The 24,551-nt window shown below is 42.2% G+C and overlaps 1 protein-coding gene across 1 annotated transcript; it reads left to right on the top strand.

The window, feature by feature from the left end:
* Nucleotides 1-205: 205 nt before the first annotated feature.
* LOC113036332 (acetylcholinesterase) lies at nucleotides 206-23,654 on the top strand. Its single transcript, XM_026192622.2, has 10 exons — nucleotides 206-341; nucleotides 996-1,295; nucleotides 2,444-2,672; nucleotides 2,875-3,007; nucleotides 3,075-3,226; nucleotides 4,188-4,374; nucleotides 11,852-12,162; nucleotides 20,942-21,151; nucleotides 21,237-21,394; nucleotides 23,114-23,654. Exons 2-10 carry the CDS (start codon nucleotides 1,004-1,006, stop codon nucleotides 23,206-23,208), a joined length of 1,767 nt encoding a protein of 588 aa, XP_026048407.1. The 5' UTR covers nucleotides 206-341; nucleotides 996-1,003; the 3' UTR covers nucleotides 23,209-23,654.
* The last annotated feature ends 897 nt before the right edge of the window (nucleotides 23,655-24,551 follow it).

Genomic DNA, 24,551 nt, shown 5'->3' with positions numbered 1-24,551 from the left:
ATACTGCAAATCAAACTTTCCTTTTCCTCTTCAAGAAAATGTGTTGTAAAGATAATAAAACTGAAGACTTTATTCACGAAATTTTGCTCTTCACTCAGTCTTTATTATCATTCATAATATGGATGGCAATGTTTTTGTCTTTTACTATTATTAATTGTATTCAGGGAAAGGTAATACTGTGTTGTATTATATAAAATACAAGTAGTACAAGCAGCAGTAGTAGTGGGTGGTGCACTGGGCCGGCCCAGGGATCACTGGACAGAGGTTGTCCATGTTTTCATCCTATCAGTACCGTGCCCTCCTCACTCACTCCAGACAGACACAAACTGCTAGCTGACAAGGTAAGACATCACTAAAGCTTTTATAAACTGGAACTGGCGGATTTAATTCTTGCAGTCATTTATAATAATCTCTGCATGAGCGCTTGTGTCCCCATTGCGCGCATCGAACCAGCCTTGCGCGATTTTCACTCTAACCTCGATTAGTCTGTGCCTTTTCAAAGTAAGGCGGCTTCACACGTGATCTGCGTGCGTGCAGTTACTTGCACTTTTTATACTCGCCAACAGCTTCAGTATTTGTGAATATCCGAGGATTAAAGATGCTTTTAAAGTGACACTCTGATAGCGGGAATGATCCCCTCTCTCGCTCTCCCTCTCTTTCGCTCTCTCTTTCACACACGTGCGCGCGCGCGCGCGCGCACACACACACACACACACACATGCACACGCACATACACACCCACGGTCTCTGCGCAATATATCCACACACATCGACCCACCCTAAACTTTCTATGACCTGAAGACAAGCTATTTTAGTTAACAAAGGCATGCTTCAATAGTATCTGGAATGCTGGTGTGTTTATCTGCATGTGTTTTTTTTTGGGTTTTTTTTTAGTGTCTACAAAGTCTTACTTATACTACAATGCTTATTGCACTTAAAAAGTTAAAGTTAGGGCCATATTGTAGTGTAATATGCCTTTATTTTTCTATCCTCAGGATTTTCCATGGCTGCAAACTCTCAGTGTGCACTTCTTGTTATATTGCTTAATTTTCTGACATTATCACTTGGCACTCAAGATGACCTTATGATCAGTACAAGCGATGGGAAAATTCAAGGGAAATTGCTTTCTGTGCTGGGTTCGGATGTTAGAGCCTTTCTTGGAATTCCCTATGGAAAACCACCTGTTGGGAAATTAAGATTCAGAGCGCCAGAGCCAGTAGAGAAATGGGATGGTGTGAAGGATGCTACCAACTTTCCAAATTCCTGCTACCAGATGCCTGATACAGCCTTTCCTGGTAGGACTCACATTAACACAACTGGGCACAATGCATGCACAGACTGTGTAATGGATAGTGCATATCTGTACACTTACATACATATAGCCACTACATAATATGAAATATTCAAAGGACTAAACAAAATCCAAACATAGTATTAAATAAATATTTTCAACATATTTCATATTGCTGTTATTTATATGTTATGTACACATGTTTTATCTAAACAATAACCAGAGAGTTACATTACTATAAATAAATTAATAATATTATTTTATAATTTATTTAAAAATAAAACCTGCAAAAATATTTATCATACCTGATAGCACTAATTCATCACTTGTTTGACTGATAAGTAATCTTCATTTTTTTTCTTTTTAGAGAGAGAGAGAGTTAGGATTGCAATCCACTTTAGACTGTTTTTTAAAAAACATTTTATGTTACCTAAACACTAGCTTATAAAGGGTAGCATTTTGCTCTCGGACAGTTTTGTCATGCAGAGTTTTTTTTGCACTGTATTCATTTCAGAGTAATGCTTTAGTGGGGAGTGGCAGTTAGGAAACATGATCTCATTCGTAGTGTATGCATTCCCTTTCCCAACTAAACACTTTTTTTAATTGCAAAAGTAAATCTTGGACATGACCCATAAATGTTAAGCAATTTTTTTTTGTATTATTATTTTCTAGACTGATAAAGAATGTATCTCTTACACATTACACTTTCATATATTCCTTAACACGAATACACGAGTCAAAGTTTTCAAATGCCTTTCCCCTCACTCAAAAGAATTACTGCGGTTGGGCTGGCTGTATTTATAGATGAAGCCACCTGTCGGAGATTGTTGAACTACTGCAACGGATACCAGACATATATCAATGTAATAAGCACACTCACTTAATTTAGATATGACATCAGAGATAGAAATGAACCTAACTCACTGTTATCAGGTTGTTGTCAGTGATTCTCATTCTAGGTAAAAACAACCATACAACTGTACACAGTACATTAATGGTAAATTCAAGTTAATTTTTCTTCAAGCTAATAAAATGAAATGGACCGATGAATAAATTAATTTGAACTTGTAGATTGCAGTAATGTTGTCCCAATCAGGCTCTTCAAAATTATATAATTATACTACTGCTGTTATCTAACAAAATTCTTTCCAGGGTTCAAAGGTGTAGAAATGTGGAACCCAAACACTCCTCTGAGTGAGGACTGTCTGTACCTCAATGTCTGGTCGCCACGTTTCAACAAAACGCAGCCTGCACCACTTGCCCCTGTCTTTGTCTGGATTCATGGTGGTGGGTTCATCTCAGGAACATCGTCATTGGACATTTACGACGGCCGTTTCCTGAGTAAATCTGAAAGTGTTGTTGTGGTATCAATGAATTACAGGTAAGAGGTAATAAATACTAATAGTAATTAAATATAGTTATTATATGTAACTAGAAACTCTACACATTTATACAAGAAAATAAAATTGAGTATGACAAATCTGGGTGATATTCTTTTTAGAATAATAAGAGTAAGCAATATTGTGATTTAGCTTCAGTCATACATTGTCAGTATGCCTTATTGTTGTGGTCATCAATAACAGATTGGGAGCGTTTGGTTTCCTGTCTCTTCCCGACAACACAAATATCCAGGGTAATGCAGGCCTTTTGGACCAACGCCTGGCTCTTAAATGGGTTGCAAATAATATTGCAGCTTTTGGTGGTGATCCTTCTAAGGTAAATGCCTTAATTCTAGAAAGGTTTTTCACATGTTGAAACAATTTTAATTTGGCATTGTTTCCAGGTTACTCTGTTCGGAGAAAGTGCTGGGTCTGCATCTGTTGGCTTCCAGCTGCTCTCGCCGGGCAGCCAGGATCTTTTTCAAAGGGCTGTGATGCAGAGTGGCTCCCCCAATGCATACTGGGGCACAATTAGTCAGACTGAGGCCTGGGACAGGTAGTGTACATTTTTTTATCATCTTTGTCTTGAGCCAACTTGGTTGACTTAACCCTTGTATCTAGACTGACAAAATGACAAGTGTATTAAAAAGTCTGAAGATTTCCAGAGGCTGAAACCTGATGACTTTGCCTTTAGCTCCAACAATAGGTCGACATTCTCATTCATCCTCTGTCCATATAGGTACCGTTAGGATTTTATCAATACCAATATTGAAACTGATATTACTTACAAATATTAATACATCCTGATAGTCTGATATTATTTCTGATACTACCCTCCAGAGTTTAGTGTAAAAAGAATACACAGCAGTGGCTATAGTTAATTCTGAAGTGTTGGCTAGCACACAAATGGTGTTTTTCATTGCAGTCTTATACTAACCAGGTATCGAGGTGTTTAGTTTTGTGCTTCAGGTCAATGGCTGTGGTGATCCCACACAGTTAAAAATATCCTACTAGAGTGAGGGCTTGGCTGTTGTCCCAGGCTGCAGCTAAGTTTACAAGGATCTGCCAAATTTGAAGATACTTACACACAGTAGTCTTTCTGTATACTGACACGTTTAATTTTAACAATTCTTAGCAATCAGATTAACAGACTAACAAGAACACTGTGGCTTTGCAATAGATAAAAACATATATTATTTTTTGTCAAAAAAGGCTTTGATCACAGTAAAAAATAAATAATAATGTGTGTGTGTGTGTGTGTGTGTGTGTGTGTGTGTGTGTGTGTGTGTGTGTGGATATATATTTTCATTCAGTTATATATATTTATCTACTACAAAAAAGCATGATTTTTGACTTCAATATTCAGTTCCAAAATCTACATTTGTCTTTCATACTATCTGTGAGATCATATTGTGTGACAATGTGACAATAAAAGTGATTTGATTTGATTTGATTTGCATTGAATAAAAGTTTGGTTCTATGAGTTCTTCCTTATTTTATTCTTTTTCAATATTTAGGTCTCTTATGCTGGCAAAACTTGTGGATTGTCCCTCATCTCCTGCAGCTCGTCTAGAAGCTTGTCTGCAGCAGGCTGATCCTCAAAAAGTCTCAACCAAGCAATTTGAGGTTCTCACTCAATCGTCACTATTAAGTCTTCCCTTTATGCCTCATGTTGATGGGAACTTCTTACCAGATGCAGTTGATGTGAGTACCCATATTTGGCATTTGGTTGACTTTCTTTAAGAAATATTTTTTTCGCTACATCATGCATCTCCAATAAGTGCTGTTCATAATTGGGTTTAAGGCAGTGTTTCCCAACCACTGTGCCGCGGCACATGGGTGTGCTGTGAAAAATGATCAGGTGGGCCGTGGATGATTAACTGGTTCCACCTGAGTAACGGGCAGAACAATTACATTCTCTTCAAATAGAGGGCAATACAACTATCTGCTCTAATTAAATTGGTTGCCAACTGACAGTAAAATAGTAGAAGACGAAGAATAAATGACATAATAATCATGCTGTGAGTGAGACAACGCAGCACATAATAGCAATAGATAAATATTTGAAAAGAAAAAGTAGTCAATCTGACCTGGATCCTGGAAAAAATTCCTACCCAGATGAGCAAATTTTCCTATATTTGGTGCGCGGGAAAAATATCAATGTGCTTTCTGTGACATTTTTGTTTGGTGGTGTGCCATGTGATTTTTATAATGTGAAATATGTGGCGTGGCTCCAAAATGTTGGGAAACACTGGTTTAAGGAAAAAGTTGCATGCAACCAGTCCACATGTTGTCATGCACCGAGTGATTTTTTAGTTATTAAAAACAAAGTTAAAGAAGCAGTGTGTGGAAAAAAAATATTTAAAAAAAAAGTATACACTGTGACTCAGTAGCTTGTAGAACCATTTTCCACAGGAATAACTTGATGTAACTGCTTTATGTACGACTTCATGACTCTTCATCACTTTTGGCCCACTCTTCTTTACAATGTTGCTTCAGTTCATTGAGGTTAATGGACATTTGCTTATGCACAAGTCTCTTGACATCCCACCACAAACACTTGGTCTGGATTTTTTTTTTCATTCTGATGTAGATTTGCTGGTGTGCCTAGGTTAATTGTCCTGTTGCATGACCCAGTTTTGCCTAAGGTTAAGCTGTTAGGGAGACTGCTTCACATTTGAGCCTACTATCACAATCCCATCTCCACATTGGTCCTGTCTATCTAAAGGACATTGTTCCAGAAGTTTTGTGACTTCTTCAGTTGCAATTTTGCAACCTAAGCCATGCTGTCATGTTCAGTTTTGAGAGATAATTTCAGTTGTACTATCATGAATTTTAGTATTTAATATACTAGCAGAGGACTGTTGTAGCTATCTGGCTTTTTATAATTTCTCTGATCATTATGTGGTTTAATGTTGGATCACTTAAGAATCATGGACATCACATTGTTTGAAAATGGCCTTCCCAGACTGATGGGCAGAAACAGTTGATTCCTTGTAATCATGGCTAATATGTTTTCTGTCAACACATACTTGAATGCTCCAGACTATATATATATATATATATATATATATATATACAACCTAGTATCACAGCAAAGCGTTTACTAGACAACTAGACATGCTAGTCTATTTCACGATTTGACTCTCCAAAATGTGAAATGGCAACACATGCAGAGGTTGCATTACCAGCAGGGGGAGATAATATGAAGTATATTCCAGAGTTGTTAATTGTAAGAAATGATTAAGATAGGTGGCTAATATGTATATATATATATGTAACTGTGTTTAATAATAATGTCTGCTTAAACACCTTCCCTTGATTATTTTCATGTTGGCTTGAAATAAAATATCTCCCTCTGCTGTTACTGTAGCTTGCTGCAACTTCTGCGTTTGGAGATATATATATATATATATATATATATACACTCAACAAAAATATAAACGCAACACCTTTGTTACTGCTCCCATTCCCCATGGGATGGACGTAGAGACCTAAAATTCATTCCAGATACACAATATAACCATCCCTCCCAAACAGTGGTCACAAATCAGTCCAAATGTGTGGTAGTGGGCACATCTGCTATATTGAGATAATCCATCCCACCTCACAGGTGTGCCACATCAGGATGCTGATGTGACATCATGAGTAGTGCACAGGTGTACCTCAGACTGCCCACAACAAAAGGCCACCCTGGAATGTGCAGTTTTGTCTCACAGCAAAATGCCACAGATGCCACAAGCAATGAGGGAGCGTGCAATTGGCATGCTGACAGCAAGAATGTCAACCAGATCTGTCGCCAGTGCATTGAACGTTCATTTCTCAACCACAAGCCGTCTCCACAGGCGTTTCAGAGAATATGACAGCACATCCAACCGGCCTCACAACCGCAGACCTCGTGTAACCACACCAGCCCAGGACCTCCACATCCAGCAGGTTCACCTCCAAGATCGTCTGAGACCAGCCACCCAGACAGCTGCTGGAACAATTGGTTTGCACAACCAAACAATTTCTGCACAAACTGTCAGAAACCGTATCAGGGACGCTCAACTGCATGCCCGTCGTCCTCATCGGGGTCTTGACCTGACTCCAGCTCGTCGCCGTAACAGACTTGTGTGGGCAAATGCTCACATTCGATGGCGTCTGGCACGTTGGAGAGGTGTGCGCTTCACGGATGAATCATGGTTCACATTGTTCAGGGCAGATGGCAGCTGAGAATGTCCCAGTTCTTGCATGGCCAGCATACTCACCGGACATGTCACCCATTGAGCATGTTCGGGATGTGCTTGACCGGCGTATACGACAGCGTGTACCAGTTCCCACGAATATCCAACAACCTTGCACAGCCATTGAAGTGGAGTGGACCAACATTCCACAGGCCACAATTGACAATCTGATAGACTCCATGCGACGATGTGTTGCACTGCACGAGGCAAATGGTGGTCACACCAGATACTGACCGGTTCTGGGTCCCCAGACCCCCAATAGCGCAAAAAACTGCACATTCCAGGGTGGCCTTTTGTTGTGGGCAGTCTGAGGTACACCTGTGCACTACTCATGATGTCACATCAGCATCCTGATGTGGCACACCTGTGAGGTGGGATGGATTATCTCAATATAGCAGATGTGCCCACTACCACACATTTGGACTGATTTGTGACCACTGTTTGGGAGGGATGGTTATATTGTGTATCTGGAATGAATTTTAGGTCTCTACGTCCATCCCATGGGGAATGGGAGCAGTAACAAAGGTGTTGCGTTTATATTTTTGTTGAGTGTATATATACCCTCCATGGAGAAGGAGGCTAGAGGGCAACATCAAAGTAGCACGGAGGGAGGTTAGCCAACTAACGGAGTTGCAGAAAGGTGCGACAAAGAAGGTGCATAAGAAATACAGCAAGCTGTCCATACCTGAGGCCTTGGAAACTGCCAAGCAAAGACTCATAGCCTTGGCCAGCCGCTTGAGGAGGTACACCAGAGAGATAGAAGGCAGGAGAATAAACCAGCTGTTCTCCACAGAACCAGCAAAGGTGTACTCTCAGTGGCAAGGGAACAATAAGAGAACAGCACCACCAAGGCTGGAGATGGAGCAATACTGGAAGAGCATATGGGAGAAGGACGCAACCCATAATGGCAATGCTCAGTGGCTAGTGGATCTGAGGGCAGACCACAGCGACCTCCCTGAACAGGGTCCAGTAACCATCACAGTGGCAGATATCCAAGAAAGGGTCTCCAGTATGAAGAGTTGGACAGCACCAGGGCCCGACATGGTTCACACCTACTGGCTAAAGAAGCTGACTGCACTCCACGAGCGTCTGGCAGCACAAATGAACCAGCTGCTAGTTAACGAGAGACACCCGGAATGGCTAACCGAAGGTCGGACGGTCCTGATCCCCAAGGACCCCAAGAAGGGACTGGTCCCCTCCAACTACCGACCAATAACCTGCCTCAGTACTACATGGAAGCTCCTGTCAGGCATCATATCGGCTAAGATGAACAGGCACATGGGTCAATACATGAGCGGGACACAGAAAGGGATTGGCAAGAATACCAGAGGCGCAAAACACCAGCTACTGGTAGACAGAACAGTCAGCCGAGACTGCAAGACCAGACTGACCAACCTGTGCACTGCCTGGATTGATTACAAGAAGGCCTATGACTCAATGCCCCACAGCTGGATACTGGAATGCTTAGAATTGTACAAGATCAATGGGACCCTAAGAGCCTTCATCAGGAACTCAATGGGGATGTGGCGTACAACACTAGAGGCCAACTCCAAGCCCATAGCACAAGTCACCATCAAGTGCGGGATCCACCAAGGAGATGCTCTGTCCCCACTGCTGTTCTGCATAGGCCTGAACCCCCTCAGTGAGATCATTAACAAGACTGGCTACGGATACCGACTACGGAACGAAGCAGTTGTCAGCCACCTCCTGTACATGGATGACATCAAGCTGTATGCCAAGAGTGAACAAGACATCGATACACTGATCCACACTACCAGGCTATACAGCAATGACATTGGAATGTCATTCGGACTGGAGAAGTGTAGTCGGATGGTAACAAAGAGAGGGAAGGTAGTAAGAACTGAGGGGATTGAACTACCAGAAGGCAACATTGCAGACATAGAGGACAGTTACAAGTACCTGGGGATCCTGCAGGCGAATGGGAACCATGAAGAGGCCGCTAGAAAAGCTGCAACCACCAAGTACCTGCAGAGGGTCAGGCAAGTCCTGAGGAGTCAGCTGAATGGTAAGAACAAGATCCGGGCCATCAACACGTACGCCCTGCCCGTGATCAGGTACCCTGCTGGGATAATAGGCTGGCCAAAGGAGGAGATAGAAGCCACTGACATAAAGACAAGAAAGCTCCTTACCATGCATGGAGGGTTTCACCCCAAGTCCAGCACCCTGAGGCTGTACGCTAAGCGGAAGGAAGGGGGCCGGGGACTGGTGAGTGTCAGCACCACAGTCCAGGATGAGACAACGAACATCCAAGAATACATTGGGAAGATGGCCCCAACTGACCGAGTGCTCAGTGAATACCTCAGGCAGCAGAAACCCAAGAAAGAGGAGGGAGACGAGGAACCATCATGGAAGGACAGGCCCCTGCACAGTATGTACCACCGGCAGATAGAGGAGGTGGCTGATATCCAGAAATCCTACCAGTGGCTGGACAAAGCTGGACTGAAAGACAGCACAGAGGCACTAATCATGGCAGCACAAGAACAAGCTCTGAGCACAAGATCCATAGAGGCTGGGGTCTATCACACCAGGCAAGACCCCAGGTGCAGGCTGTGTAAAGATGCCCCAGAGACAATCCAGCACATAACAGCAGGGTGCAAGATGCTAGCAGGCAAGGCATACATGGAACGCCATAACCAAGTGGCTGGCATAGTGTACAGGAACATCTGTGCCGAGTATAATCTGGAAGTCCCGAGGTCAAAATGGGAGATACCCCCAAGGGTGGTGGAGAATGACCGAGCTAAGATCCTGTGGGACTTCCAGATACAGACGGACAAAATGGTGGTGGCTAACCAACCGGACATAGTGGTGGTAGACAAACAGAAGAAGATGGCCGTAGGGATCGATGTAGCGGTTCCGAATGACAGCAATATCAGGAAGAAGGAACACGAGAAGCTGGAGAAATACCAAGGACTCAGAGAAGAGCTCGAGAGGATGTGGAGGGTGAAGGTAACGGTGGTCCCCGTGGTAATCGGAGCACTAGGTGCGGTGACTCCCAAGCTAGGCGAGTGGCTCCAGCAGATCCCGGGAATAACATCGGAGATCTCTGTCCAGAAGAGCGCAGTCCTGGGAACAGCTAAGATACTGCGCAGGACCCTCAAGCTCCCAGGCCTCTGGTAGAGGACCCGAGCTTGAAGGATAAACCGCCCGCAGGGGCGTGCTGGGTGTTTATATATATATATATATATATGTGTGTGTATGTATGTATGTATGCATGTATATATATATGTGTGTGTATTTGCGTGTTTGTGTACAGGGAGTACAGAATTATTAGGCAAATGAGAATTTTGTCCACATCATCCTCTTCATGCATGTTGTCTTACTCCAAGCTGTATAGGCTCGAAAGCCAACTACCAATTAAGCATATTAGGTGATGTGCATCTCTGTAATGAGAAGGGGTGTGGTCTAATGACATCAACACCCTATATCAGGTGTGCATAATTATTAGGCAACGTCCTTTCCTTTGGCAAAATGGGTCAAAAGAAGGACTTGACAGGCTCAGAAAAGTCAAAAATAGTGAGATATCTTGCAGAGGGATGCAGCAGTCTCAAAATTGCAAAGCTTCTGAAGCGTGATCATCAAACAATCAAGCGTTTCATTCAAAATATGGTAAATGGTAAATGGCCTGTATTTATATAGCGCTTTAGTCCCTAAGGACCCCAAAGCGCAAAATAGTCAACAGGGTCGCAAGAAGCGTGTGGAAAAACCAAGGTGCAAAATAACTGCCCATGAACTGAGAAAAGTCAAGCGTGCAGCTGCCAAGATGCCACTTGCCACCAGTTTGGCCATATTTCAGAGCTGCAACATCACTGGAGTGCCCAAGAGCACAAGGTGTGCAATACTCAGAGACATGGCCAAGGTAAGAAAGGCTGAAAGACGACCACCACTGAACAAGACACACAAGCTGAAACGTCAAGACTGGGCCAAGAAATATCTCAAGACTGGTTTTTCTAAGGTTTTATGGACTGATGAAATGAGAGTGAGTCTTGATGGGCCAGATGGATGGGCCCGTGGCTGGATTGGTAAAGGGCAGAGAGCTCCAGTCCGACTCAGACGCCAGCAAGGTGGAGGTGGAGTACTGGTTTGGGCTGGTATCATCAAAGATGAGCTTGTGGGGCCTTTTCGGGTTGAGGATGGAGTCAAGATCAACTCCCAGCCCTACTGCCAGTTTCTGGAAGACACCTTCTTCAAGCAGTGGTACAGGAAGAAGTCTGCATCCTTCAAGGAAAACATGATTTTCATGCAGGACAATGCTCCATCACACGCGTCCAAGTACTCCACAGCGTGGCTGGCAAGAAAGGGTATAAAAGAAGAAAAACTAATGACATGGCCACCTTGTTCACCTGATCTGAACCCCATTGAGAACCTGTGGTCCATCATCAAATGTGAGATTTACAAGGAGGGAAAACAGTACACCTCTCTGAACAGTGTCTGGGAGGCTGTGGTTGCTGCTGCATGCAATGTTGATGGTGAACAGATCAAAACACTGACAGAATCCATGGATGGCAGGCTTTTGAGTGTCCTTGCAAAGAAAGGTGGCTATATTGGTCGCTGATTTGTTTTTGTTTTGTTTTTGAATGTCAGAAATGTATATTTGTGAATGTGGAGATGTTATATTGGTTTCACTGATAAAAATAAATAATTGAAATGGGTATATATTTGTTTTTTGTTAAGTTGCCTAATAATTATGCACAGTAATAGTCACCTGCACACACAGATATCCCCTTAAAATAGCTAAAACTAAAAACTACTTCCAAAAACATTCAGCTTTGATATTAATGAGTTTTTTGGGTTCATTGAGAACATGGTTGTTGTTCAATAATAAAATTATTCCTCAAAAATACAACTTGCCTAATAATTCTGCACTCCCTGTGTAAATGTATAAACAAATTAACTTCACAAAAACAACTAAACAACTTTCTCTCTTCCTTCTGCAGGTACTTCTAAGTTCTGGTAACTTTGCAAAGAAAGATGTGATGTTTGGTTTAAATAAGGATGAAGGGACATATTTTGCTGTTTATGCAGTCCCTGGATTTAATAACACCGGTCAGAGTCTCATCACTAGAAAGGAATTCTTGGCAGGAGTGACGCTTGCAATGGATACTGCGAGTGATGTCATGAGAGATGCAGCCATTTTCCATTACACGGATTGGACAGATGTGGACAACAGGGTGAAAAACCGTGACTCTGTATGTAGTCTTGTTGGAGATCAAATGTTCATTTGTCCAGTGCTCGACTTTGCTCACAGGTAATGAGTAATTCTTATTGATCATATTTTTTAGTCACAGTTAATAAACTCAAAAATGACTAATTAAAGTCTCAGAATTGTGTTGATAGTTGTTTTTTAAGAACATACAGTAGCATGCTACATCAAACAAGGTGAGATTTGTTCAAGATACTATGGTGTAGTAGTATCTTACAGTAACAGTAGTAAAGCAATGAATACATTTAAATGTCAACTTAAAAAAAGGTGCTGCAATGGTGAGATTGTGTGTGAATATTTGTTATGAGACTTTTTCTGGTAAGCACAAGAAAAATGGTTATGGATATATCGGGAATGTTTTTCCATGTATTTTTCATCACTCCATTTTACAACATATGTGCTTCAAAAATCAATAATGGGGAGAATCAGGGTAATATTAAAATTGATTTCTTTTTCTTTTACGCAATGGTAAGAATAAGATCAAAGGTATCAATCCATATGCGCCAGGTCAGATAGCACACTGAAATAAAAAGGTGGTCACAGAAGAAGATAGATAAGACTGATGTCAAGACACAAAAACTCCACACAGTCCATGAAGGGTTCTGTTGGGTCTGTGTTTCCACAAGCCTCGCTAATTCTAGAGACTTATTCATCATGAAGAAAAAAAGACAGTCGATTGATCAATCACTTGCGCAAGGGAGGCCTGTGTCCACCATGAAAATGACCTCGACGACGACCTCCCTTGCTGCCCTTTTTATTGAGACACAGTTCACACAAAACACGTCAGAACAAAGCCACACCAACATGGTTCTAAGAAAAGGCATTGTATGTATATGTGTGAACTTCTGTATCTAAGTAAGAATGTGTGTGTGTGTGTGTGTATGTGTGTGTGTGTGTGTGTGTGTGTGTGTGTGTGTGTGTGTGTGTGTGTGTCAGACCTCCAATTCAATTCAATTTCAATTCAATTTCTTTATTGTCCTGCTGACCAAAGGGTCGTAAACACAGGAAGCTTACATCAAAAGAAGCAGATCTTCCAGATAGGATGTATCTGCAATAAAACATTACAGCCCCCCCATCCAGAACCTCGAGAATCTGGCTGTATCCATGCTGCCCTCCTGCTGCTGTTGATCTCTTTGATTGAGGCCAGTGATCAGGTGCATCCCTCTCTACAATTGTTTGAAATTATTCAACTGGAGTTTGGTTTCCAGCTTCTCTCTGTAGGTATCTTTACACTTTCTCAGCCCTGCCTTTAGGTCATGGTGTAGGTTTCTCAACTTGTCCTTGTTCCCAGGCCTGAAGATCCTCTACTTTTCATTCAGCATGTCCCAGTATGCAGTCTCACTGGCTCCCTGACTCCAGAATTCTTCTTACAGGCTTGGTGGCAACAGGAAGTCTTAGAACTGCAAGAACATACTGAGATGTTAACAGGACCTGGTTTTGGTCTGATCTACATAGTTGGCGAGGGCAGTGGCTTTGTATACATCCTGCATGTTTGCGTGCAGAAGATCCAAAGTTTTATTTTTTCATGTTTTGACCAGATACTGCTTTAAAGTTGGCATAGTGGAGGCTAGATATTGTTGAAACCGCCAGTGATGGTGATGAAAGGCTCTGGGGGTTTATGCTTTAGGTCAGTGAAAGTCCCGTGTGTGATGTCACATGCTGCTGACCCATTAGCTGCTACATAAACACGTATTAATATAGCGGAGAATTCTCATCGTAGATAACATGTCCTGGATTGCATCACCATTTATTAACAAACACTGCAATCTCTCCATCTTTTCTTCTTATTCCTCAGCTTGGCGTCTTTGTCAGCCAAACTATGAAAAAGTCTGATACTGTGGTGGTGTGGTCCAGGTACCTTTGTAAAGCATAATACACTGCGCTCCCGATACTGCCGATTACTCTGATGCTTTACCAGTTATCCACTTTTAAGAGACCTCACATTCCCCATGACGACCGGTGGAAAGGAGGGTTTATGTTTCCTTCTCCTTGATTATATTCTTACTCTGGCCTGGCACTGATTACGTCACCTTTTGAGTTCCTGCAGGATGACCGGTCTGGCTACAGGCAGCAGTGTTGTGTTTTTGAAAGTGCCAGATCCTGAGTGTGAGAGTGCCAGGTCCTTAGTGTATAGAAACACAGAGCCATTCCACTCAGTCTTACCCCTCATCATGACAAATATAAAAAAGACAGTGAGGACCATAAAATTACAAAAAAGACGACTAAGGTCTATAGTTTGTAAAAACTGAAATCTAAAAAAAAAAGACAAAAAGGACACTATGAATAAAACCGCAAAACACACTTAACTACGGAAGCTGCTGCAACAAACCACAATTCTCACAACATCTAGAGACTAAGAACAAGAACAAGACTCAACTCTTATGTTCTTGCGATTATTGCAAACAAATCCTGACAAAACACTGACAAATAGAGCTGGTTTAAAGAAATGCCACCTTACTAATAGTTTAAAGACCCCCGGAGAGCAGTCATTTTGGTTTTCTACCTTAGACCCCCGCGGAGTCATCATTTTGCGTTTCTACCTTTAAAAGCCGGAGAGCAGTCAGTCAAATGCTGGAGTCATTCATATGTATATTAGGTCGTTACCTAGGAATTCTGGAGGGAGGGGAGTGGGGGTGAGTGATTGAGGGGGTGGGGGAGTGGAGTGTTTCAGTTTGCCATCTTAGGGAGAAATCAACACATGTCCTTTGTATGTCCTTTGTTGCTGACATTTATTGATGAAAACAGTACAAAAAACCAACCATTTGTACACATATTTACAAATAATGATAAAAAGTGAGTGAGTACATTTCAACATTTTCAGCAATCACTCACAATCCTGGCACTGCCACGGTATCTGTCGTCTGCATTTACCACATGTGTACCTGTAGCAGTGAACACATCGCACAGTGGCCTGATTTTTTTTGCATCTGTGTTTGACCTGACACGTGGCCCTTTTTCCAGGGCTCGGTGTGGAGGGTTGTGTCCGAAGCAATTGATCTTTTCTTGCCTTCTTCGCAGCTACATGAGAGCGAGCCAACTCCCTTGCAAGCTCCACCAGGAAGTCCACCCGTCTTTCCTTCGTCCCGGTGCATGCTTGATACAGCACATGTGCATTCAGTGCTGCCATGTCAATCATGTTATAAAACACGGCGACTGGCCAGCGCCGTGTTCCTTTGCGGACAGTGTACTCCCGAACCATCTGGTCCATCACATCCACGCCACACTTTGTTTTGTTGTAAAGGGTGACAGTGTTTGGCTTCCTTTTGGTAGTGTTATCAGTCTGAACCACGCTGTGCATGCTGCTAAGAATATAGACTGTCTTCTTCCGTTTGGCCGCATACGCCGTCAGCGTGGCAGCAGAGGTTGAAAACACCTAAGAAATAAGATAAATTGTTATTTCCATAGCCCTTTTACACACAATGAAACACATAAACATAGAACCACAAAAGACCTGCAACATACCTGAGTGGTGAATTCATTGCGATCTGTCTGTCTAGTGGATTGAGGAATTTCCCTGCGAATCTTGTTGACTGTGCCGAGGATGGTGGTTTTCCGTCCAAGAAGTTTTTGCGCAAGTGAAAGCGATGTGAAGAAATTGTCTGTGGTAACATTTCTGCCCTTGTCTAGGAATGATTCCATCAGCCTCATTACTACATTTTCAGAAAGTCTCTCCCCAGTGGGACGATTGGGGTCCTTGCCAAGATATGGGAAGACATTGCAAATGTACTTGGATTTTAGGTCGCAGGCCACCCAAAACTTGATCCCAAACTTGTCCGGTTTACTTGCAATATACTGCAGGAAACAGCACCGAGTCTTTGATGGGAAAAGCTGTTCATCAACGGTGATATGTAGACCAGGGTTGTAGCACGTGATGCAGTTGGTGACAAATGATCCCCACACACTGGAAATTGCAGCGAACTTATCAGTCTTTGCTCGATCACTGCGGGTGGACTTGTCATCAAAGCGTAGGTGTTGCATGATGTCTTGGAAGCGGTTTCGTGCCATAGTTCCAATTATCTGTGGGTTTCCCAGGTTTGCTGACCAGCAGTCATTTACCGATGGAACCCTGTAAACTCCCCGCAAGATGACAATTGCAATAAATGCCATTAGTTCAGGGAGGTCCATGAACCAATGAACATGCTCCGTTTGCTGTGCATGTTGAATAGTCCATTCTTGAATGCTATGAAGCATGTCAAGAGTGATGAAACACAGGAAGCTCTGAAGGCGACTCGAGATACTTCTCCTGGCCTTAGCCGTTGGCTCTCCATCTGCAGTGTACGGTTCTATTGGGGTGAAAGGGAGACGGGTCCCCACATGTTCTTCACGCCACACTGTGCCATCTTTCGCTGTCTCAGTCCCCAAACAAGCTCTCTTTTTCGGTGGAGAAGCAGTCTCCTCATCTGCAGTGTGAACAAATTCAAATTGTGAGCAATGGGAAGGTCAAACAAACTTACTAACTACATCCACTTACTTGTTTGAAATGAAAAAGGAAATAACATGAAATGAAACTAACCGGAAGACTGATCAGACAGCTCTGAGTCCGAATCCGGCTGAACTTCTAGGTCTTCTCCATCCGAGTCACAAGGGTCGACTTCCGTCAGGATCATTTCCAACGCCTGCTGAGTAGTGAGTCTTCTCTGCATTTTCTTTCCTTGGAGAGGAGGTCCGTACACCACAGAATTCTTCAGGGCAATGAAGGGTTAGGCTAAGTGCAGTGAGATTGTGTCATACAGTGGGGCAAAAAAGTATTTAGTCAGCCACCGATTGTGCAAGTTCCCCCACTTAAAATGATGACAGAGGTCAGTAATTTGCACCAGAGGTACACTTCAACTGTGAGAGACAGAATGTGAAAGAAAAATCCATGAATCCACATGGTAGGATTTGTAAAGAATTTATTTGTAAATCAGGGTGGAAAATAAGTATTTGGTCAATAACAAAAATACAACTCAATACTTTGTAACATAACCTTTGTTGGCAATAACAGAGGTCAAACGTTTACTATAGGTCTTTACCAGGTTTGCACACACAGTAGCTGGTATTTTGGCCCATTCCTCCATGCAGATCTTCTCGAGAGCAGTGATGTTTTGGGGCTGTCGCCGAGCAACACAGACATTCAACTCCCGCCACAGATTTTCTATGGGGTTGAGGTCTGGAGACTGGCTAGGCCACTCCAGGACTTTCAAATGCTTCTTACAGAGCCACTCCTTTGTTGCCCGGGCGGTGTGTTTTGGATCATTGTCATGTTGGAAGACCCAGCCTCGTTTCATCTTCAAAGTTCTCACTGATGGAAGGAGGTTTTGGCTCAAAATCTCACGATACATGGCCCCATTCATTCTGTCCTTAACACGGATCAGTCGTCCTGTCCCCTTGGCAGAAAAACAGCCCCATAGCATGATGTTTCCACCCCCATGCTTCACAGTAGGTATGGTGTTCTTGGGATGCAACTCAGTATTCTTCTTCCTCCAAACATGACGAGTTGAGTTTATACCAAAAAGTTCTACTTTGGTTTCATCTGACCACATGACATTCTCCCAATCCTCTGCTGTATCATCCATGTGCTCTCTGGCAAACTTCAGACGGGCCTGGACATGCACTGGCTTCAGCAGCGGAACACGTCTGACAGTGCGGGATTTGATTCCCTGCCGTTGTAGTGTGTTACTGATGGTGACCTTTGTTACTTTGGTCCCAGCTCTCTGCAGGTCATTCACCAGGTCCCCCCGTGTGGTTCTGGGATCTTTGCTCACCGTTCTCATGATCATTTTGACCCCACGGGATGAGATCTTGCGTGGAGCCCCAGATCGAGGGAGATTATCAGTGGTCTTGTATGTCTTCCATTTTCTGATGATTGCTCCCACAGTTGATTTTTTCACACCAAGCTGCTTGCCTATTGTAGATTCACTCTTCCCAGTCTGGTGCAGGTCTACAATACTTTTCCTGGTGTCCTTCGAAAGCTCTTTGGTCTTGGCCATGGCGGCGTTTGGAGTCTGACTGTTTGAGGCTGTGGACAGGTGTCTTTTATACAGATGATGAGTTCAAACAGGTGCCATTCATACAGGTAACGAGTGGGGGACAGAAAAGCTTCTTACAGAAGACGTTACAGGTCTGTGAGGGCCAGAGATTTTCTTTGTTTGAGGTGACCAAATACTTATTTTCCACCCTAATTTACGAATAAATTCTTTACAAATCCTACCATGTGGATTCATGGATTTTTTTTTCACATTCTGTCTCTCACAGTTGAAGTGTACCTCTGGTGCAAATTACTGACCTCTGTCATCATTTTAAGTGGGGGAACTTGCACAATCGGTGGCTGACTAAATACTTTTTTGCCCCACTGTATATATACCCAGTACAAAAAACACCCAGTGCTCTGATTGGTGCACAATCATAGAGATGATTGTGCACCAATCATAGAGCACTGGGTGTGCCCCGTCACAGTACCCCGCTTAGTGCCCTGAAGAATTCTGTGGTGTACGGACCTCCTCTCCAAGGAAAGAAAATGCAGAGAAGACTCACTACTCAGCAGGCGTTGGAAATGATCCTGACGGAAGTCGACCCTTGTGACTCGGATGGAGAAGACCTAGAAGTTCAGCCGGATTCGGACTCAGAGCTGTCTGATCAGTCTTCCGGTTAGTTTCATTTCACGTTATTTCCTTTTTCATTTCAAACAAGTAAGTGGATGTAGTTTGTAAGTTTGTTTGACCTTCCCATTGCTCACAATTTGAATTTGTTCACACTGCAGATGAGGAGACTGCTTCTTCACCGAAAAAGAGAGCTTGTTTGGGGACTGAGACAGCGAAAGATGGCACAGTGTGGCGTGAAGCACATGTGGGGACCCGTCTCCCTTTCACCCCAATAGAACCGTACACTGCAGATGGAGAGCCAACGGCTAAGGCCAGGAGAAGTATCTCGAGTCGCCTTCAGAGCTTCCTGTGTTTCATCACTCTTGACATGCTTCATAGCATTCAAGAATGGACTATTCAACATGCACAGCAAACGGAGCATGTTCATTGGTTCATGGACCTCCCTGAACTAATGGCATTTATTGCAATTGTCATCTTGCGGGGGGTTTACAGGGTTCCATCGGTAAATGACTGCTGGTCAGCAAACCTGGGAAACCCACAGATAATTGGAACTATGGCACGAAACCGCTTCCAAGACATCATGCAACACCTACGCTTTGATGACAAGTCCACCCGCAGTGATCGAGCAAAGACTGATAAGTTCGCTGCAATTTCCAGTGTGTGGGGATCATTTGTCACCAACTGCATCACGTGCTACAACCCTGGTCTACATATCACCGTTGATGAACAGCTTTTCCCATCAAAGACTCGGTGCTGTTTCCTGCAGTATATTGCAAGTAAACCGGACAAGTTTGGGATCAAGTTTTGGGTGGCCTGCGACCTAAAATCCAAGTACATTTGCAATGTCTTCCCATATCTTGGCAAGGACCCCAATCGTCCCACTGGGGAGAGACTTTCTGAAAATGTAGTAATGAGGCTGATGGAACCATTCCTAGACAAGGGCAGAAATGTTACCACAGACAATTTCTTCACATCGCTTTCACTTGCGCAAAAACTTCTTGGACGGAAAACCACCATCCTCGGCACAGTCAACAAGATTCGCAGGGAAATTCCTCAATCCACTAGACAGACAGATCGCAATGAATTCACCACTCAGGTATGTTGCAGGTCTTTTGTGGTTCTATGTTTATGTGTTTCATTGTGTGTAAAAGGGCTATGGAAATAACAATTTATCTTATTTCTTAGGTGTTTTCAACCTCTGCTGCCACGCTGACGGCGTATGCGGCCAAACGGAAGAAGACAGTCTATATTCTTAGCAGCATGCACAGCGTGGTTCAGACTGATAACACTACCAAAAGGAAGCCAAACACTGTCACCCTTTACAACAAAACAAAGTGTGGCGTGGATGTGATGGACCAGATGGTTCGGGAGTACACTGTCCGCAAAGGAACACGGCGCTGGCCAGTCGCCGTGTTTTATAACATGATTGACATGGCAGCACTGAATGCACATGTGCTGTATCAAGCATGCACCGGGACGAAGGAAAGACGGGTGGACTTCCTGGTGGAGCTTGCAAGGGAGTTGGCTCGCTCTCATGTAGCTGCGAAGAAGGCAAGAAAAGATCAGTTGCTTCGGACACAACCCTCCACACCGAGCCCTGGAAAAAGGGCCACGTGTCAGGTCAAACACAGATGCAAAAAAAATCAGGCCACTGTGCGATGTGTTCACTGCTACAGGTACACATGTGGTAAATGCAGACGACAGATACCGTGGCAGTGCCAGGATTGTGAGTGATTGCTGAAAATGTTGAAATGTACTCACTCACTTTTTATCATTATTTGTAAATATGTGTACAAATGGTTGGTTTTTTGTACTGTTTTCATCAATAAATGTCAGCAACAAAGGACATACAAAGGACATGTGTTGATTTCTCCCTAAGATGGCAAACTGAAACACTCCACTCCCCCACCCCCTCAATCACTCACCCCCACTCCCCTCCCTCCAGAATTCCTAGGTAACGACCTAATATACATATGAATGACTAGCCAATTTAGCTTCCACTTCCAGCATTTGACTGCTCTCCGGCTTTTAAAGGTAGAACGGTAGAAGCCTGGAAATCCCAGTGTTAAAACTGCAAACCAGTATAAAAATGACAATTACTAACACTAACAATGTTTCTGCATTTTTTGTGTTTTTTCCTCAGTTTGTATGAACCACTTTATTTATTTTTCTGTTATGTTTCATCCATCTTGAGCTAACCTGTTGTAATATAATAATATATCTCTGTTATTTACACTTTGCAGGCTCTCTCAACATGGTGGTAAGCCTTTTGTATATTTATTTGATCACCACTCATCAGTCAATCCCTGGCCAGAGTGGATGGGTGCTATGCATGGGTATGAGATAGAATTTGTATTCGGAATGCCTCTGAATGCATCTCTGGGATACACAAAGGAGGAAGTTAATATGACCAAGAAGTTTATGAAACACTGGGCCAACTTTGCTCGTACAGGGTAAGCATAACCAGATGGTCAGACACTCACTCAACTAGTGTGAAGACCCTGATGATTCTTAGAACTGATTTATTGTCTGTTTCAGAAATCCAGGCCTTGAGGGAGCTAAGTGGCCTGTGTTTACTGTTCAAGAGCAGAAGTATGTCACACTGAATTATAAACATCCAGAAGAAAAGACAATGATGAAAGCCAAAGAATGTCAGCTCTGGAGCAAATTTATCCCAAAAGTCCAAAGCGTGTCAGGTTGGATACACAAACACCTACACACATACATGCATGACACATATATAAAGATCACTCTATATAGTCTAAATGAAAGTATATTTTCTTTAAATTTGGCAGGTTTAAAATGAATCTTAAATATAATCTCAGATGAAGTAAAAAAAATTACATATTCCACAGTGTCATTATTTACTTTAAAAAAATGAAGCCGTCTCTGAAAAAGTAAGTGCTTCTGTAGGAATAAAGAGGGTGATCTACAGTCAGGTGTTGCTACTCAGATCTATTTGATTAACTGGTCACCACCAAGTGTGAACGCGTATAATAACTGAAATGTTGCCAGTTTGCTGGTCTGGAGGATTTGAGAAAAATACATCAGCCATCTCTTAGAAGAAACAATTGTTGCTGGGATATAGGGCTATTTCCAAAGAATTTAAGTCCTTCAATTATTAACCAGTGGAAAACATTAAAGACAGTTGCCAAGCACACCAGGAATGGATGTCTCAGCAAATTTACTTAAGGTTCAACACGTTTGAGGGAAGTTTTTACTTCCCTGCCCTGCGAACCAAAACTTATTTGTGCTTAAATGGAGGGAACAATACTGAGCCAGCTATATTGGTGTGTTTATCACAAGAGCTTGTCACATACAAAGACATGAAAAGTTCAAAAAATATAATTTAAGCATCATTTACAGCACTGTACTCAGGGGGTTAAATCAGGCCAGAATGATTTTATTGCACTTTTGGTGCAGATGTCATGAATTGTAGGACTGTACCTAGCACAAGAGAAGGGGAGAGAGCATAAAGATTTTAATGCTTTTTTGAGTGGCAGCTAATTTCAAAAGTTTTTATAACCTTCACAAATATCAGCAAACACACAAACTATTTATGTGCACAGTTTGTCTGTTAGCTAAAGTTACAGCTAATGTCCTTGAAATAGCTACTTTTTTTCTTTGCATTGTACTTCTGCTAAGGTAAAACTTTCTGTATTTTTTCACCTCTGCTTATTTTAAAAAACGAACCCTAATGTAAAGAAGAGTGCACCAAAATTCATCCACAACAATGTGAGAGGCTGATAAAGTCAAATAGAAAATGATCACTTCAAATTATTGCTTCTAAAGTTGGTTCTGGAAGCTATTGAAAAATATGTCACTCTTAGTTTTTCATAGCCTTTTTTTGCATTTTGTCTTAGTTTTTGTTAAATAATGACACTAATGTCCACCACATTCTTTCTCTCAGTTTCTGTTTTTCCAATTTTAACATCCTGTAAGGACTAGATACTTTTTCATTATATCTTAATATGTAACACTTTAGAAGATATAGAGAGTGTACATTTGTTAACCATTACTGTAGTTATCTGTAGTAGGAGGCATTACATCAGGTTTTGTTAGGAAGGCGTTTAGCTTGTGGAGGAGAGTTTTATTCTGTCTTGCTCCCCTTGTGTTTCACCTAAGTTTTGGAGGTCTAAGTGGGAGGAGAGGAGGGTCAGTCATCACTTCTCTGAGCATAGATCACACAAGGGTGAATAATACTGATACACCTCCACAATTAAACTTACTGTGGAATCATACACCACATAGCAGAATGATTAAATATTTTTTATTGGAAAAAGGAAAGGACAAAAAAAGAGAAACATCTAACAGTACACACACACACACACACACACACACGCGTGTAAACTAAAGCCGAAAGATTCTTTGTGAAATAACATCATCATGATGTTCTTGTGCTTTTTTCTCCACAGATAAACTGGTGTCTTGTCATAATGCAAGTGGGATTATACTCCGCTGTAATTATTTGTTCCTGCTCATGTTATTGGCTATAACTTTAACCTACTGATGGACTGAAGAGGCCTGTCTTCTACAAAGTTGAAGTCTGGTAAATGTAAATTTACCAGACAGAAAGGAGACGTGGCGTGTGTCGGTGCCTGTTGTGCCAATATATCAGAGTCCCAGTAAAGCATTGTCAATTGTTAATCCAGCTGTGCATAACATATATAAAAAAAGATGAACAGGGATGTAAACACAAAGTCACAAAAGGATGGTATTACACTTGGTAATACGCCTAATTCAAATTGCTTAACAATTACAGATAGAGTTGCTCTTTCTAAAGCAATAAAACATAATCATCAATCAAAATTATCACTGTATTTGACAAAAAATGTATTCCTCTTTCAGTTATACATAATTTTTTTGTATGCATGCACTGTTGTATTTACTCTCAGACAGTGAATTCTCAGTAACTCAATGATGACAATAAAGGGTTGAACTGTTATGAAGAAAAAACTTTTGACATTTAAACAATTGTATGCAGAAAGTCTCATCATTCGATGTGAACAGGATGAACATATGGATATGGTACATATGTCCAATAGAGGATGCTGACAGCTAATGTGAGCAGGTTGAAGGATGACCCTGTGACCCTTTACCACTGGTCTTCCAATTCAAAATAATGTCTGGGATCTGCACCGGAGTGCATGGACTGCACAGGCAGTCACCTTTGACATGGGGCATTGGGCTCAAGTCATTTAACTATTCCATTAAAAAAAAAAAAAAACATTTAACAATAAATTAATACAAATATATTTGCACTCACACATACTATGTCCAGAGGTTATAAACTAAAATGTGCAAGAGTGCCCATTTACAGTTTTAAAGAGTACAACAAGCGTACAATTTGTACAATTAGTAGACCTAGTATGTTTGATTTGTTGTGTACCCTGAGTCTACATTTAGAGGCTGTTTTTAAAATTACTTTAAAACACAAACCGAAAACTCATAGAAAATGTAGCCATGTAGAAAAATTACTGAGATTGAAGAGGCAAAGCAGGAGACAAACAACAGACATATTTTATCTGAGTACACCACACCCTAGGACAGTTAACTGTGAGCACCGAATAGCCTCAACACACTGCCATTTGTTCTGAAATATTCAAGTAGAGTCATGCTTTAAATTTATCTGCATAAGCTGATCCAATGAGAGCTAATTTATTTGCACTGTTTTCCTTTGCTTTTATGAGAGCAGCTTTCCAGTCACGTTCATTGCTCCACACCACACAGAACTGTCAGGTCCCGGCAACCTACTAAAATAGTGAAGGCATGACCAGCCTGCACCCTAAACCCACTGCTCCACCCCTCCTCTGCAGCTGAGCCACAAACTACTGCTAACTGAATAATTAAACT

The sequence above is a fragment of the Astatotilapia calliptera genome, chromosome 14 (assembly GCF_964374335.1).
Source record: "Astatotilapia calliptera chromosome 14, fAstCal68.1, whole genome shotgun sequence".
Taxonomy (NCBI): domain Eukaryota; kingdom Metazoa; phylum Chordata; class Actinopteri; order Cichliformes; family Cichlidae; genus Astatotilapia; species Astatotilapia calliptera.
The sequence above is the reverse complement of the archived record's forward strand: the minus strand, read 5'-3'. Positions and strand labels throughout refer to the sequence as shown.

What these genes read in the sequence shown, in the direction of transcription:
- LOC113036332 (XM_026192622.2), top strand. Translation starts at nt 1,004, where the DNA reads ATGGCTGCAAACTCTCAGTGTGCACTTCTTGTTATATTGCTTAATTTT. An exon ending in GTGGTATCAATGAATTACAG is followed by an intron (nt 2,673 to 2,874) that starts GTAAGAGGTAAT and finishes CATCAATAACAG; the next exon opens with ATTGGGAGCGTTTGGTTTCC. An exon ending in GCCAACTTTGCTCGTACAGG is followed by an intron (nt 21,152 to 21,236) that starts GTAAGCATAACC and finishes TGTCTGTTTCAG; the next exon opens with AAATCCAGGCCTTGAGGGAG.